We start from the raw sequence: 15,581 nt of genomic DNA on the forward strand, positions 1-15,581 counted from the left end.
CTTCAATTTCCTTCATTGGTCTTTTATAGTTTTCAGACTACAGTTCTTTCACCTCTTTGGTTAGGTTTATTTCTAGCTATCTTATTTTTGGTGCAGTTATAAATCAGATTGTTTTTCTTTATTTCTCTTTATGCCTCTTCATTATTAGTGTACAGAAATGTAACAGATTTCTGCACATTGATTTTTCATCCTGCAACTTCACTGAATTCATTTATAAGTTCTAGCAGGCTTTTGGTGGAGTCTTTCAGGTTTTCTAATTAGAATATCATGTCACCTGCAAATAGTGAAAGTTTTAATTCTTCCTTACCTATTTGGAAACCTTTTATTTCTTTTTGTTGTTTAACTGCTTTAGCTAGGGCTTCCAATAATATGTTGAATAAAAATGGCAAGAGAGGACATCCTTATTTTGTTCCTGACCTTAGGAAGAAAGGTTTCAAGTTCTTCCCAGTGAGTACGAAGTTAGCTGTGGGTTTTTAAAATATGGCTTTTATTATATAAAATATATTCCTTTTAAACCTACTTCCTTGAAGGCTTTTTATCATGATTTGATAATGTGCTTTGTCAAGCACATTTTCTGCATCTATTGAAATGATCATATGGTTTTTATCAATTGTCTTATTGTTGTGATACATCATGTTGGTTGATTTGAGAATATAAAACCGCATTTGCATCCCAGGAATAAATCCCACTTGATAGTGGTAGATGATTTTTTTTAACATATTTTTGGTTATGGTTTGCTAATATTTTTTGAGTATTTTTGCATGTATGCTCAGCAGGGATATTGGCCTGTAGCGTTCTCTCTCTCTCTTTCTGGTGCCTTTATCTTATTTTAGTGTAAGGGCGATACTGGCTTCATAGAATGAATTTAGAGGTTTTCTTTATTCTTTTATTTTTTTGGAATATTTCAAGAAGAATACATATTAACTCTTCTTTAAATGTTTGGTAGAATTCTCCTGTGAAGCCAATTGATCCTAGACTTTTGTTTGCTGGGACTTTTTTTAATTACTGACTCAGTCTCTTTGCTGGTAATCAGTATGTTCCAGTTTTCTACTTCTTGCAGTTTTGGTAGGTTATGTGTTCCTAGGGATTTATCCATTTGTTGTATTTGTTCTATGTTCCCTAATTTTGTGGCATACAGTTTTTCATATTTTTTTAAACAATTGTTTGTATTTCTGTGCTGTTGGTTGTTATTTTTCCTCTTTTAGTTATAATTATAATTATTTCAGCCCTCTCTGTCTTTCTCTCTTTGGTGAGTCTGGCTAAAGGTTTATCAATTTTGTTGATCTTTTCAAAGAACCAGCTTCTAGTTTCACTGATCTGTTCTATTGATTTTTTTAGTTAATATATCATCTATTTTTGTTCTCATCTTTTTCACTTCCTTCCTTCTGCTGGTTTTGAATTTTATTTGTTGTTTCTTGTCTAGTGATAAAGGAAATGTTCAACTTTTAATGTTTGTGGACCCTGCTCCTGGGCTCCAAGGGAAGCTGTACTTTTATAAGAATCAGAACGACTTCACCAAACTTCAAAGTATGGGCTCTATATATGCCCTGAGCACACATTGTGCATCTGTTTTGTTGCAAATACCAAAAAAGAAATATTTCAAACTAGAGATAGGAGTAAAAATCTCCCCAAGTTCTATTTCCAGAGCTCTGAAGCCTGCAAACTTGCATATACTAAAAGCATAATATAAAGTTTGTAATTTTCTGAAATGTCCTTCATCATGACTTGTTTACTCTTGAAACAAAATAAAACAAACAAAATAAAAATGGTGGGATTATGGACCTTGGGGAGGGTATGTGCTTTGGTGAGTGCTGTGAAGTGTGTAAACCTGATGATTCACAGACCTGTACCCCTGGGGATAAAAATATATGTTTATAAAAAATAAAAAATTATTAAAAAAAAATCTCAAAAACAAAAACAAAAACAAAAACAAAACAAAACAAACAAAAAAAAACAAAATGTATATAACCCTGTATAAACATTCCTTTTCTGGAGCACTTTCTTCCATGTTAAGACTGTGTATCTTGTGCTTTTGTCCTTCCTTGGGCTTGAATAAAACTCTCTTCCTTTAAAAAAAAAGAAATTCTAAAAGGTTTTTATTTTCTTCCAAGTTTTTATTGTAAATTCAAGTTAGTTAACATACAGTGTGATATTTGCTTCATGAAAAGGATTTAGTGATTCATCACTTACATACAATATCTAGTGCTTATCACAAGTGCTCTCCTTAATACCCATCTGGTTACCCACCATTCCTCCAGCAACCCTCAGTTTGTCCTCTATAGTTAAGAGTTGGTTTTACAGTTTGCCTCTTTCCCCCTGTGTTCACCTGTTTTGTTTCTTAAATTCCACATGAATTAAATCATATGGTATTTGTCTTTCTCTGATTTATTTCACATAAATGGCTCCATCCATATCATTGCAAATAACAAGATTTTGTTCTTTTTGTGGCTGAGTAATATTCCATTGTGTATGTACACACACACAAACACACACACACACACACACGGATGTATACTTCTTTATCCATTTATCAGTCAGTGAATATTTGGACTCTCCATAATTTGGCAAGTCCAATATTTGGACTCACCATAATAATGCTGCTATACACATCAGGTGCATGTATCCATCTGAATTAGTGTTAATGTAAACTTTTCTAAATACTTAGTAGTGCAACTGCTGGATCATGGGGTAGTTCTATTGTGACCTTTTTGAGGAACTTCCATACTGTTTTCCAGAGTGGCTGCACCAATTTGCACTCCCACCATTAGTGTAAGAGGGTTCTCCCTTTTTCCACACCCTTGCCAACATCTGTTGTTTCCTGTGTTATTTACTTTAGTTATTCTGGCAGTTGTGAGGTGATATCTCATTGTTGTTTTTATTTCCCTGATGATGAATGATGATAAACATCTTTTCATGTATTTGCTAGCCATCTGTATGTATTCTTTGGAAAAAATATCTATTTATGTCTTCTGCCCATTTTCAACTGGATTATTTGTTTTTTAGGTATTGAGCTTGATAAATTCTTTGTGGATTTTGGACACTAATCCTTCATCAGATACAAATATCTTCTCTCATTCTGAGGGTTGACTTTTAATTTGATTATTGTTTCTTTCACTGCGCAGAAGCTATTTTATCTTGATAAGGTCCTGAGAGTTCACTTTTGCTTTTGCTACCCTTGCCTCCAGAGATGTGTATAGTAACAAGTTGCTATAACCTATGCCACAGAGGTTGCTGTTTGTGCTCTCCTCTAGGATTTTGATGGTTTCCTTTCTCACATTTAGGTCTTTCATCCACTTTGAATTAACTTTTGTGTATGGTGTAAGAAAGTTGTCTAGTTTCAGTCTTCTGCATGGTGTTGTCCAGTTTTACCAACATCATTTGTTGAAGAGACTGTCTTTTTTTCCCATTGGATATTATTTCCTGCTGTGTTGAAGATTAGATTGACCATACACTTGTGGGTCCATTTCTGTGTTTTCTATTCTTTTTTTTTTTCTTTTAAAGATTTTATTTATTTATTTGACAGAGAGAGATCACAAGTAGGCAAAGAGGCAGGCAGAGAGAGAGAGAGAGAGAGAGAGGAAAGCAGGCGATCTGCTGAGCGAAGAGAAGAGAAGAAGCGAAGAGTTCCCCGATGTGGAACTCGATCCCAGGACCCTGGGATCATGACCTGAGCCGAAGGCAGCGGCTTAACCCACTGAGCCACCCAGGCGCCCCCTGTATTTTCTATTCTGTTCAATTGATCTGTGTCTGCTTTTGTGCCATATCATACTGTCTTGATTATTACAGCTTCATAATACAGCTTGAAGACCAGAGTTGTGTTGTCTCCAGCTTTTCTTTTCTTTTTCAGTATTGCTTCAGCTATTTGGGGTCTTTGTGGTTCCATTCAAATTTTAGGATTGTTCGTAGTAGCTCCATGAAAAATGCTGGTAGTATTTTGATAGGGATTGCATTAAATATATAGATTGCTCTGAGTAGTATAGACATTAACAATGATTTTCTTCCAATCCATGAACATGGAATGTCTTTCCATTTCTTTGTGTCCTCTTCAATTACTTTCATCTGTGTTTTACAGTTCTCAGAGTACAAGTCTTTCACCTCTTTGGTTAGCTTTATTCCTCAGTATCTTATGTCTTTGGTGCAATTGTAAATAGGATCAATTTCTTAATTTCTCTTTCTACTGCTTCTTTATTGGTGTACAGAAATGCAACAGATTTCTGTATTTTCATTTTGTATTGTGTGAATTTACTGAATTCATGTATCAGTTCTAGCAATTTTTTGGTGGAATCTTTCAGGCTTTCCACATAGAAAGCCTCATGTTGTCTATAAAGAGTGAGAGTTTTGCTTCTTCCTTGCCAATTTAGATGCATTTTATTTATTATTGTTGTCTGATTGCTGAGGCTAGAACTTCCAATACTATGCTAAATAATAATGGTGACAGTGGACGTCCATCCCTGTCTAGTCCTTCACCATAGAGAAAAGCACTCAATTTTCCCCATTGTGAATGGTATCAGCTGTGGGTTTTTTAATATGGCCTTTATGATGTTGAGGTATGTTCCTTCTCACCCTACTTTGTTGAGGTTTTTATCAAGATGAATGTTGTATTTTGTCAAATGCTTTTTCTGTATCTATTGAGAGCATATGTGAGCATATGATCATATTTCTTATCTAGTTTCAGTCTTCTGCATGGTGTTGTCCAGTTTTACCAACATCATTTGTTGAAAAGACTGTCTTTTTTTCCCATTGGATATTATTTCCTGCTGTGTTGAAGATTAGATTGACCATACACTTGTATCTATTGAGAGCATATGAGAGCATATGATCATATTTCTTATTTCTTATCTCTTCTCTTATTAATATGGTATATCATCTTGATGGATTTGCAAATATTGAACTGTTCTTGCAAACAATGAATAAATCCCACTTGATCATGGAAAATGATTCTTCTACTGTACTGTTGGATTCGATTGGCTAGTATTTTGTTAAGAAATTTTTGTGTCCATTTTCATCAGGGATATTAGTTTGTAGTTCTCTTTCTTAGTGGCATCTTTGTCTGGTTTTGGAATCAATGTAATGCTGGCCTCATAGGATGATCTTGGAAGTTTTCCTTCTATTTCTATTTTTTGGAACAGTTTGAGAAGAATAGGTATTAAGTCTAATGTTTATTAGAGGAATAGCTCTGGATCCAGATAGCACCTAGATAGCTCTGTCGGTCAAATGTCTGCTTTCAGCACAGGTCATGATCCCAGGGTCCTAGGATCAGGTTCCTTATTGGGTTCCTTACTCAGCAGGGAGCCTGTTTCTCCCACTGCCTGAGGCTCTCCCTGCTTGTGCTTGCTCTCTCACTTTCTCTCTCTGAAAAATAAATATTTTATTTGACAGACAGAAATCACAAGTAGGCAGAGAGGCAGGCAGAGAGAGAAGGAAGCAGGCTCCCCGCTGAGCAGAGAGCCCGATGCAGGGCTCAATCCCAGGACCCTGAGATCATGATATGAGCTGAAGGCAGAGGCTTTAACCCACTGAGCCACCCAGGCACCCCTAAATATATAAAATCTTAAAAAAAATAAATGTTTAGTAGAATTCTCCTGGGAAGCCATCTGGCCCTAGACATTGTTTATTGGGAGATTTTTGTTCACTGATTCAATATTTTTGTTGGTTATCGGTCTGTTCAAGTTTTATATTTGTTCCTTTTTTATAGTTTTGGCAGTTCATATGTTTCTAGGAATTTATCCATTCCTTCATATTGCCCAGTTTGTTGCATATAGTTGTTCATATATTCTCTTGAAAATTGTTTGTATTTCTGTTGTGTTAGTTGTGATCTTCTCTCATTTGTGATTTTATTTATTTGGGTCCTTTGTCTTTTCTTTTTGATAAGTCTGGATATGAGTTTATTCATTTTATTAATTTTTTTCAAAGAACCAGCTCTGTTTTCATTGACCTATTATATTTTTTGTTGTTTCTGTGTCATTTATCTCTGCTCTCATCTTTATTCTTTCCTTTCTTCTGCCGGTTTTGGGTTTCTATTGTTCTTCTTCTAGCTTCTTTAGGGGTAGTTTGTATATTTGAGATTTTTCTTGCTTCATTTTTTTCTTTTTCTTTTTTTTTATTAAGTTCAGTTAGCCACTGTATATTACATCATTAGTTTTTGATGTAGTGTTCAACGATTCATTAGTTGCATATAATACCCAGTGCTCATCAGAACATGTGTCCTCCTTAATACCCATCATCTGGCTAATACCTCCCCTCTGAAACCCTCATTTTATTTCCATAGTCCAGAGTCTCTCATGGTTCGTCTCCCTCTCTGATTTCTCCCTTCAGTTTTCCCTCCCTTCTCCTATGGTCCTCCACGTCATTCATTATGTTCCACATATTAGTGAAACCATATGATAACTGTCTTTCTCTAATTGACTTATTTACTTAGTATAATACCTCTAGTTCAATCCATGCTGATGAAAATGGTGTGTAATCATCTTTTCTGATGGCTGAGAAATATTCCACTGTATATATGTACCACATCTTCTTTAATCATTCATCTGTTAAAGGGTATCTCAGCTCTTACAGTTTGGCTATGGTGGACATTGCTGCTATGAACATTGGGGTGTCTGCACCTCTTCTTTTCACTACATCTCTATCTTTTGGGTAAATATCTTTAGTGCAATTATTGGATCATAGGGTAGCTCTATTTTTAACATCTTAAGGAAACTCCATACTGTTTTCCAGAGTGGCTGTACCAACCTGCATTCCGACCAACAGTGTAAGAGGGTTCTCCTTTCTCCACATCTTCGGGTAGATTTGTTATTTCTTGTCTTGTCAATTTTTGCCATTCTAACTGGTATAAAGGGGTTTCTCATTGTGGCTTTGATTTTTATTTCTGTGATGGGTAGTGATGTTGAGCATTTTTCATGTGTCTGTTAGCCATTTGGATGTCTTCTTTGGAGAAGTGTCTGTTCCTGTCTTCTGTCCATTTTTTGGACCAGATTATTTGTTTTTTGGGTGTTGAGTTTGAGAAGTTCTTTACATATCTTAGATATCAGTCCTTTTTCTGTATTGTCATTTGCAAAAATCGTCTCCCATTCCATGGATTGCCTCTGTTTTGTTGACTGTTTCCTTTGTTGTGCAGAAGCTTTTTATCTTGATGAAGTCCCCAAAGTTCATTTTTGCTTTTGTTTCCCTTGCTGTTGGAGATACGTCTTGAAAGAAGTTGCTGTGGCCACTGTTGAAGAGGTTACTGCCTATGTTCTCTTCTAGGACTTTCATGGAATCCTGTCTCACATCGAGGTCTTTCATCCATTTTGAGTTTATCTTGTGTATAGTGTAAGAGAATCATCGAGTTTCATTCTTCCCCAGCAGCACTTATTGAAGGGACTGTCTTCTCCTTGTTTCTTGAGGAAAGCCTGTATTGCTATATACTTCTCTTTTATGACCGCTTTTGCTGCATCCCAGAGGATTTTGAGGGTTCTGTTTCACTTTCATTTGTTTCCATGTATTTTTTTTTATCTCTTCTTTAATTTTCTGGTTAACCCATTCATTCTTTAGTAGGATTTTCTTTAACCTCCATGTATTTCTGGTCTTTCCAATTCGTATCTTGTGGTTAACTTCAAGTTTCATAGTGTCATGGTCTGAAAAGATGCATCATATGATCTCAGTCTTTCGCTATTTGTTGAGTCCTGATTTGTGAACCAGTGTGTGATCTATTCTGGAGAATATCTAATGTGCACATGAAAAGTATGTGTATTCTGCTGTTTTAGGATGGAATGTTGTGACTGTATCTGTTAAATTCATCTGTTCCAATATGTTCTTCAAAGCCACTGTTTTCTTGTTGATTTTCTGTGTGGATCACTCTAAGTGGGGTGTTAATCTCCTACTATTATTATATTACTATGAATTAGTTCCTTTATGTTAATTATTAACTGTTTTATATATTTGGATGCTCCATGTTGGGTGCATTTATGTTTACAATTCTTATATCTTCTTGTTGGATTGTCCCATTTATTACTGTATAGTATCTTTCTTTCTTTTAATTTTTTTCAATGTTCTAGAATTAATTGTTTAGTGTCTTTCTTTTTCTCTTTTTATAGACTTTATTTTGAAGCCCATTTTGTATGATTTAAGTATTGCTATCTGGTTTTCTTCTGAATCCAGTTGCATAATAAATATTTCTCTATCCCCTCACTTTCAATGTGTAGGGGTTCTTGGGTCAGAAATAAGTATTTTGTAGGCAGCACATAGCTGGATTTTTTTTTTAATTCATACTGTCACCCTATCTTTTGATTGGACTATTTAGTCCATTATATTCAAAGCAATTATTGATACATATTTATTGCCATTTCATCATCTGTTTTATAGTTATTTTTGTAGTTTTTCTTTTATTTCTTTCTTCTCTCCTCCACAGTTACTGTTTTTCTTTAGTGATATACTTGGGTTCCTTACTGTATTATTTGCATATCTTTTACTGGTTTTTGATTTGTGGTTACCATTCAGATTATATGTAACATCTTTTGCATATAGCAGTGTATATTAAGCTGTGGGTGCTTAATTTTGAACTCATTCTTTACTCCTTTCCCCTCCACATTCCAGATATTTGGTATCGTATATCCTTTTGTTTTGAGTTTGTCTTGACCGAAATTTACAGCTATAATTAATTGCTTTTTGCTTTTGTATTCTCTGTTTGTCATACTCTTACTTGGGATTTTTGGTTTCCACTTACAGAATGCTCCTGAACATTTTTTGTAGGTCTGGTTTAGTGGTCATGAATTCTCTTAACTTTTGTTTGCCTGGGAAACTGTATCTCTCCTTGTATTCTGAATGATAGCCTTGCTGTATAAAGTATTCTTGGCTGAAGATTTTTTTTGACTTTCAGTACTTTGAATATTTAGACTACATCCTTCTGGTATACAAAATTTCTGCTGAAAAATCCTCTGACAGTCTTTGGGTTTTTCTTTGTCAATTTAATTACTATGTGTCTTGGTGATGACCTCCTTGGGTTGAATTATTTTGTTGCGGAGGGGAATCTCTGTACTTCCTGATTCTAGATCTCTTTTTCACTCCCCAGATTTGGGAATTTTCCAGCTATTATTTTTTCAAATATATTTTCTGCCCCACACCCTCTTCTTCTGGGATCCCTGTAATGCAAATGTTATTACACTTAATGGAGTCACTGAGTTCTCTAAAGCCTATTCTCATTATGCAGTATTTGTTTGCCTTTCACCTTTTCAGAACAACCTAATTTTTAAAAAAGCAAAATAGCATATTAAGTCTACATTAACATATTAAAATGAAAAATCATATGATCATTTTTGTAGATATATAAACATTTGAAAAAACACATATATGATAAAAAGCCACGAATACACTAAGATTAGAAAGAGAAGCCTCCAATATGATAAAGGTCAACCATGAAAAAAACTAAAGCTAATATCATTCTGAATGGTAAAATACTGAATGCTTGCCCCTAAGACCAAGTACAGATGTCTACTTTCACTATTTTACCAGTGCAATAAGACAAGAAAAAGAAAGAGAAAGCATATAGATTGGATATAAGGAAATAAAAACTAATGTAGCATTGCATATAAAAAAATTGAAAAATAAATTAAATGAAGAAATAAACTGTCTTTGTTCAGAAATGATATATGATTATATGTGTATACAATCCTAAAGAATCTATAAAAAATACTATAATCAATTATTAAATTAAGTAATATGTCAGGATTCAACATCAATACGCAAAAAGAATTGTATTTACCTTGTGTTTATCAATTATTTATTTATCATAGCAACAAACTATAGGAAATTAAAATAAAAATACTCTTTACAGTAGCAACAACAACAAAACAAAAACCAAACCAAAACAAACAAACAAAAAAAACACAAAAAACAAACCAAAAAAAAACACCTAGAAATCAATTTTTAAAAATAAGTTCAAGATTTATACCATGATAACTAGCAACAATGCTAGAAGAAATTATAGAAACATAGATAGGTATTTGTTCACAGAGCTGAAAGCCTACAAATTTTCCCAAAATTAAATCTACAAATTTATTTCTATCCTAATCAAAATGTTGGCAGTGTTTTTGCTTGTTTGTTTTTTGGAAGAGCTTAAGCAAGCTGATTTTCCTCCCAGTTTTATTGAGAAAAACTGGACATACATCACTGTATAAATTTAAGGTGTATAGCATGATTGTTGAATATATATTATAAAATGATTATATAATAATAACATCCATCATCTTATATAATTACAATAAAGAGAAGAGAAAGGGGTGCTTGGGTGGCTTATTGGTTGAGTCTGACTCTTGATCTCAGCTGAAGTCTTAATCTCTGGTTCATGTGTTCAAGCCCCATATCAGGATCAAAAAAAAAACCAATTATTCCCTGTGGTGAGATAAATTTATATAGAAAAACAAATCACCTATAATAGCCAAAATTGTTTTGAAGAAAAATTAATTTGAAACACACTACCTGCTTTTAAGACTTGTTATGAAGCTATATTAATCAAGATAGTGTGATTTTTTTTCAACCTATGTATGGTGGTAGATGTTAGCTAGACTTATTGTGATCATTTTGTGATCATTTTGCAATATATACAAATATCATATCATTATGTCATGCACCTAAAATTAATTCATTATATGTCAATTATATCTCAATTAAAAATAGCAATAAGGGGTAAATACCTAGGAGTGCAATTGCAGGGTCATAGAGAAGTTCTATTTTTAATTTCTTGAGGAATCTCTACACTGTTCTCCAAAGAGGCTACACCAACTTGCATTCCCACCAACAGCGGAAGAGGGTTCCCCTTTCTCCACATCCTCTCCAACACATGTTGTTTCCTGTTTTGTTAATTTTGGCCATTCTAACTGGTTTAAGGTGATATCTCAATGTGGTTTTAATTTGAATCTCCCTGAGGGCTAGTGATGATGAACATTTTTTCATGTGTCTGATAGCCATTTGTATGTCTTGATTGGAGAAGTGTCTGTTCATATCTTCTGCCCATTTTTTGATATGTTTGCCTGTTTCATGTGTGTTGAGTTTGAGGAGTTCATTATAGATCCTGGATATCAGCCTTTTGTCTGTACTGTCATTTGCAAATATCTTCTCTGTACCTCAATGTTTATAGCAGCAATGGCCACAGTCGCCAAACTATGGAAAGAACCAAGATGCCCTTCAAAGGACGAATGGATAAGGAAGATGTGGTCCGTATACTCTATGGAGTATTATGCCTCCATCAGAAAGGATGAATACCCAACTTTTGTAAGCAACATGGATGGGACTGGAAGAGATTATGTTGAGTGAAATAAGTCAAGCAGAGAGAGTCAACTATCATATGGTTTCACTTATTTGTGGAGCATAACAAATATCATGGAGGACAAGGGGTGTTAGAGAGGAGAAGGGAGTTGGGGGAAATTGGAAGGGGAGGTGAATGAGAGACTATGGACTCTGAAAAACAATTTGAGGGGCTTGAAGTGGCAGGGGGGTGGGAGGTTGGGGTACCAGGTAGTGGGTATTATAGAGGGTACGGATTGCATGGAGCACTGGGTGTGGTGAAAAAATAATGAATACTGTTTTTCTGAAAATAAATTAATTAATTTAAAAAAGGAAAAAACAAAATGAGATAAGGAGATAAATATTCAAAACAAAAAAAATAACAATAAGGAATAACAATATGGTATTTGGATATGAATATTCACACAGGTCACTAGAATACAATAATGTCCTTAAAAATAGTCTCTTATATATATGACTGATTTTTGACCAAAGTGCCCAAGTAATTCAGTGTAGGAGTTAAGTTATTTCAATAAGCTATGCTGGAACAAAACTAGATATCCATGTGGAAACAAATTAACTGTGACCCTTATTTTGCAACATATATAAAAATTACCTGATAAAAGATCAGAGACCTACATATAATAAACAAAACAAAATAACTTTTATAAGAAAACAGGAGAAAATTTTGTGACCCTGGGCTAGGCAAAGTTTTCCTAAATAAGACCCAAAACGACATGAATCATTAAAGAAAAGAGTGATAAACTGAATTTCAACAAAATTGAAAGTTTGTGCTTTTCAAAGACACTGTTAAGAAAATGAAAGGCTAAGCCACAAACTGGGAGAAAATATTCCCAATTCATATATCTGACCAACTACTTATGAACAGTAAATTAAAAATCTCTCAAAACTGAATAAGAAAGCAACCTGCTTAGAAGTGTGGAAAAGACATGAACAGACATTTCACCAAAGATTTTATACAGATGGCAAATAAATACATGAAAAAATGCTTCACATAATTTGCAATTAGGTAAATGCAGATTAAAATCACAAGGAAATGTCACTATATACCTATTAGAATGGCTAAAAAACAAACAACAAAAAGACACCTAACATGAAACCTAGTAATCCCACAGATGGAAGGAACCTAGCAAACAACCCAGATATCCTGGACTCCACTAATGAATGAATGGGTGGTATATTCATACAACAGAATGTTATTAATAAAAAAGAACCAACTACTGGTACATGCAACAACAGAATGATATCAAAGGCACTCTGGTATATAAAAGATGATAAACACAAAGACTACTACTGTATCATTCCATTTTTATGACACTGTAGAAAAAGTAAAATTATGGTGACTGAGTGCGGATCACTGTTTAGCCAGGAGTGGGAACAGGGAATGGTTACAAAGGGAGAATAAGAAAACTTAAGGAAGTGGTAGAAATGTTCTGTATCTTGATTATATGGTAGTTATACAACTATATATATTTGTCAAAATTCATCAAATTGTACACAAAAATTGGTGAATCTTACTATAGGTAAATGACATCTAAATAAAGCTGATAAAAATGACATTGTAGAAGTGAATAAGAAGGTAAACAATCTAATATTTTTTTAAAAAGGCAAACTAACATGTAAAAGAAATGATAATATACATGATCAGGTAGGCTTCATTCTAACAATACAATAATTTAACATATAAAAATCATTCAATCCAAATTCACTGCTTTAATATATTAAAGGGTAGAAGCACTGTGATCATTTCAACAGATCAGTGGTTCTTTTTGTCCTCCAGGTGACATTTGACAATGTCTGGAGACATTTTCGTTGTCACAACTCAGTGGTGCTGGGGTACTACTGGCATTCAGTGGGTAGAGAACAAGAATGCTGTTAAACAGACCACAATGCACAGGGAAGGCTCCAACAAAGAACTACTATTCTATATTCTATTTCCCAATCAACACTGTGATTATGATATCTATATATATTGCTATAAGTTACATACATCTAGTCTGTTATTTACTTAACTACGTACATCTAGTCTACTGTTCTTTGCAACATAATACTCTACAGTAAGCATCCCCTATATGTTTTTTATTCATCTTCTGGTGGTAAATAACTAAATTGCTTCTAATTGTACTCAACCACACACAACACCACCATACAATTAACAGCCTTACAAATGCTCCCTCATGAACCTCTGTAAGAATTTCCCTGGGATATATATGGAAACACTATTTCATACATATTTTGTAAGATACCATGTCAACACTATATCATATACATATAAATACTACCCTGGTGCTTTCTGACATGACTGAACCATTTTAAATACTGTGCAGAAAAAGTTAACATATCAGGCCTGAGACTATGATTCTTAGAAAGACCTCCTTGGAAGATTGGCTCTTGGCTGGTATCTTGGAATGTGGATTTCAAGAGGGGTCTCATCATTCCCTGACATGAGTGGCTCACTATGCCTTCACAGTTTATATACACAATGTGGCTTATGCTGAACACCTGCTTCTCATCTGAGAATCTGGAACTTTGGTACATTCTAGGCAGAGCATGCTCACATGACCAGCCCCCACAAAAATCTTGGGTACTGATTCCCTAATGAGTTCCCTGATAGAAAACATTTCACATGTATTGTAACAACTCATTGCAAGGGGAACTGAGTGTATCTTATGTCACTCCACTGGGAGAGGTATCTTGGAAGCTTGTTCCTAGATTTCTCCAGACTTTGTGCCATGTGCCTTTTATTTCTGCTGATTTTTCTTTGCATCCTTTAGTTATAATAAATCATAACCACAAGTGTGACTATATACTGATTCCTTTGAATCTTTCTAAGAAATCACTGAACATAAGATCAGTCTTATGAAATAGTCCCCCAACAAACATATGGGGAATTTGCAAAAAGATTTACTCCTAGTTGCACACTTTTCTGTGTCATTTGAATTTTGTATCATGTGCACATAATTTTGTATCATGTGCACCTCTTTAAAAATGAATATTTTATGCAGAGGAGAAGAGTTGGAAGAACAACTAAGTCCCCTGTGAATGAACCCCCTCAAAAAAATTAGAGAAACACAGAAGTGTACAATGAATGCTTCTTATATTCCAGATGAGGAAGCCCAAAGAAGGTAAGGGACTTACCCCAAATTACCTAGACAGTCATTACAGACACAGGACTCAAATCCCTGCTCTCCTGTTTCCTAGTGCTCCTTCCTCTAAGTCACATGACCCCTTTTCCTACACTTATTACTTCCTCTACCTTATTGTTCTCCTCTAAATGCCATAAAGGGGTCTATTTTCATGCTACTTTCATACTTCTCAGATCCCTGGCTTGTCCATGTAGTTTCCAAAACAATAAGTTCCATAGAAACTGATCCCAGCAGGTACAGAATAAAGAAAGTGAAGAAAATTCTACTGTTAGGTTTCTTGAAGGAGAGGAAAAAGGGAAGGGAATGGCTAAGAAAAAGTCCTAGAACCTCAGTACCTTCCTCAGTCCTCACACCCTGGCAAGAAGGTTACATCAGGGTTGTAGGAATCTATCCCCACCACAGGAAAAAGAAGCTGAGCATGACCATACAGTTCATAAACTTCTTCCATTTCTTCCTGTCCCCTTTCCAAGGGGAAGATACTTACGTGCTCCAGGAAGCAGGGTCCTATCTCACTGAGGTGGGGGTCATCATTGTTGTACTGTTTCTCCAGGTCTCTCACGAAGCCCATCTGAAACCTGTAGATGTCTTCAATGTTCCCAAAGATTACTTTCAGTTGCTCATCACTGAACATGTCCCTTCTCTTCCGGCATTGCTTCAAGTAGCCCTGCAAACAAAGGAGAAGCCCAGGATGAGGATGTTCCTGAATCCAGGAACTTTACCATTTATTAAGCACTAAGAAGGTTCCTACTTTATGAAATTGACACAGAATAATCATTTCCATTTTTCATATGAGGAAATTGAGGTTGAAAGAAGGAAGTCCCTCTACCAGTGAATTATTAGGAAAGCTTCATCACAAGCAAATTTCTTCAGAGTGCAGAATCCAGAGTATAGAGCTTTCCCCACCATTCTCTATGACAAGGAGCCAAAAAGCCATAGGGCCCTTTCTCAGAAGCTGATCAAACACAAATATTTTTTACTCATTTTAGGAGTTATTAGATTTAGCTAGATCCATTAACATCTCAAAATTTCCCATTTCTTATAAGACCAATCTAAATCGTATTAATAACATTGACAAAAATTTGGAAACAGAAGCTAAGTTAGGAAAACTTTGAATTAACAAATACAAACCATTCCTTAAAGATAGCTGATCAGCAA

General features: G+C 34.8%; 1 protein-coding gene across 9 annotated transcripts in view; it reads right to left on the reverse strand.

Annotated features, from left to right (window-relative positions):
- The window catches only part of ARHGEF9 (Cdc42 guanine nucleotide exchange factor 9), a 213,002-nt gene that overhangs the window by 71,624 nt on the left and 125,797 nt on the right, over positions 1 to 15,581 (reverse strand). For all 9 annotated transcript variants that reach the window (XM_059157426.1, XM_059157432.1, XM_059157431.1 and 6 more), the window contains one exon: positions 14,911 to 15,090. In XM_059157426.1, coding sequence (XP_059013409.1) covers positions 14,911 to 15,090 — 180 coding nt within the window. The remainder of the gene's footprint in view (positions 1 to 14,910; positions 15,091 to 15,581) is intronic.

The sequence above is a fragment of the Mustela lutreola genome, chromosome X (assembly GCF_030435805.1).
Source record: "Mustela lutreola isolate mMusLut2 chromosome X, mMusLut2.pri, whole genome shotgun sequence".
Taxonomy (NCBI): domain Eukaryota; kingdom Metazoa; phylum Chordata; class Mammalia; order Carnivora; family Mustelidae; genus Mustela; species Mustela lutreola.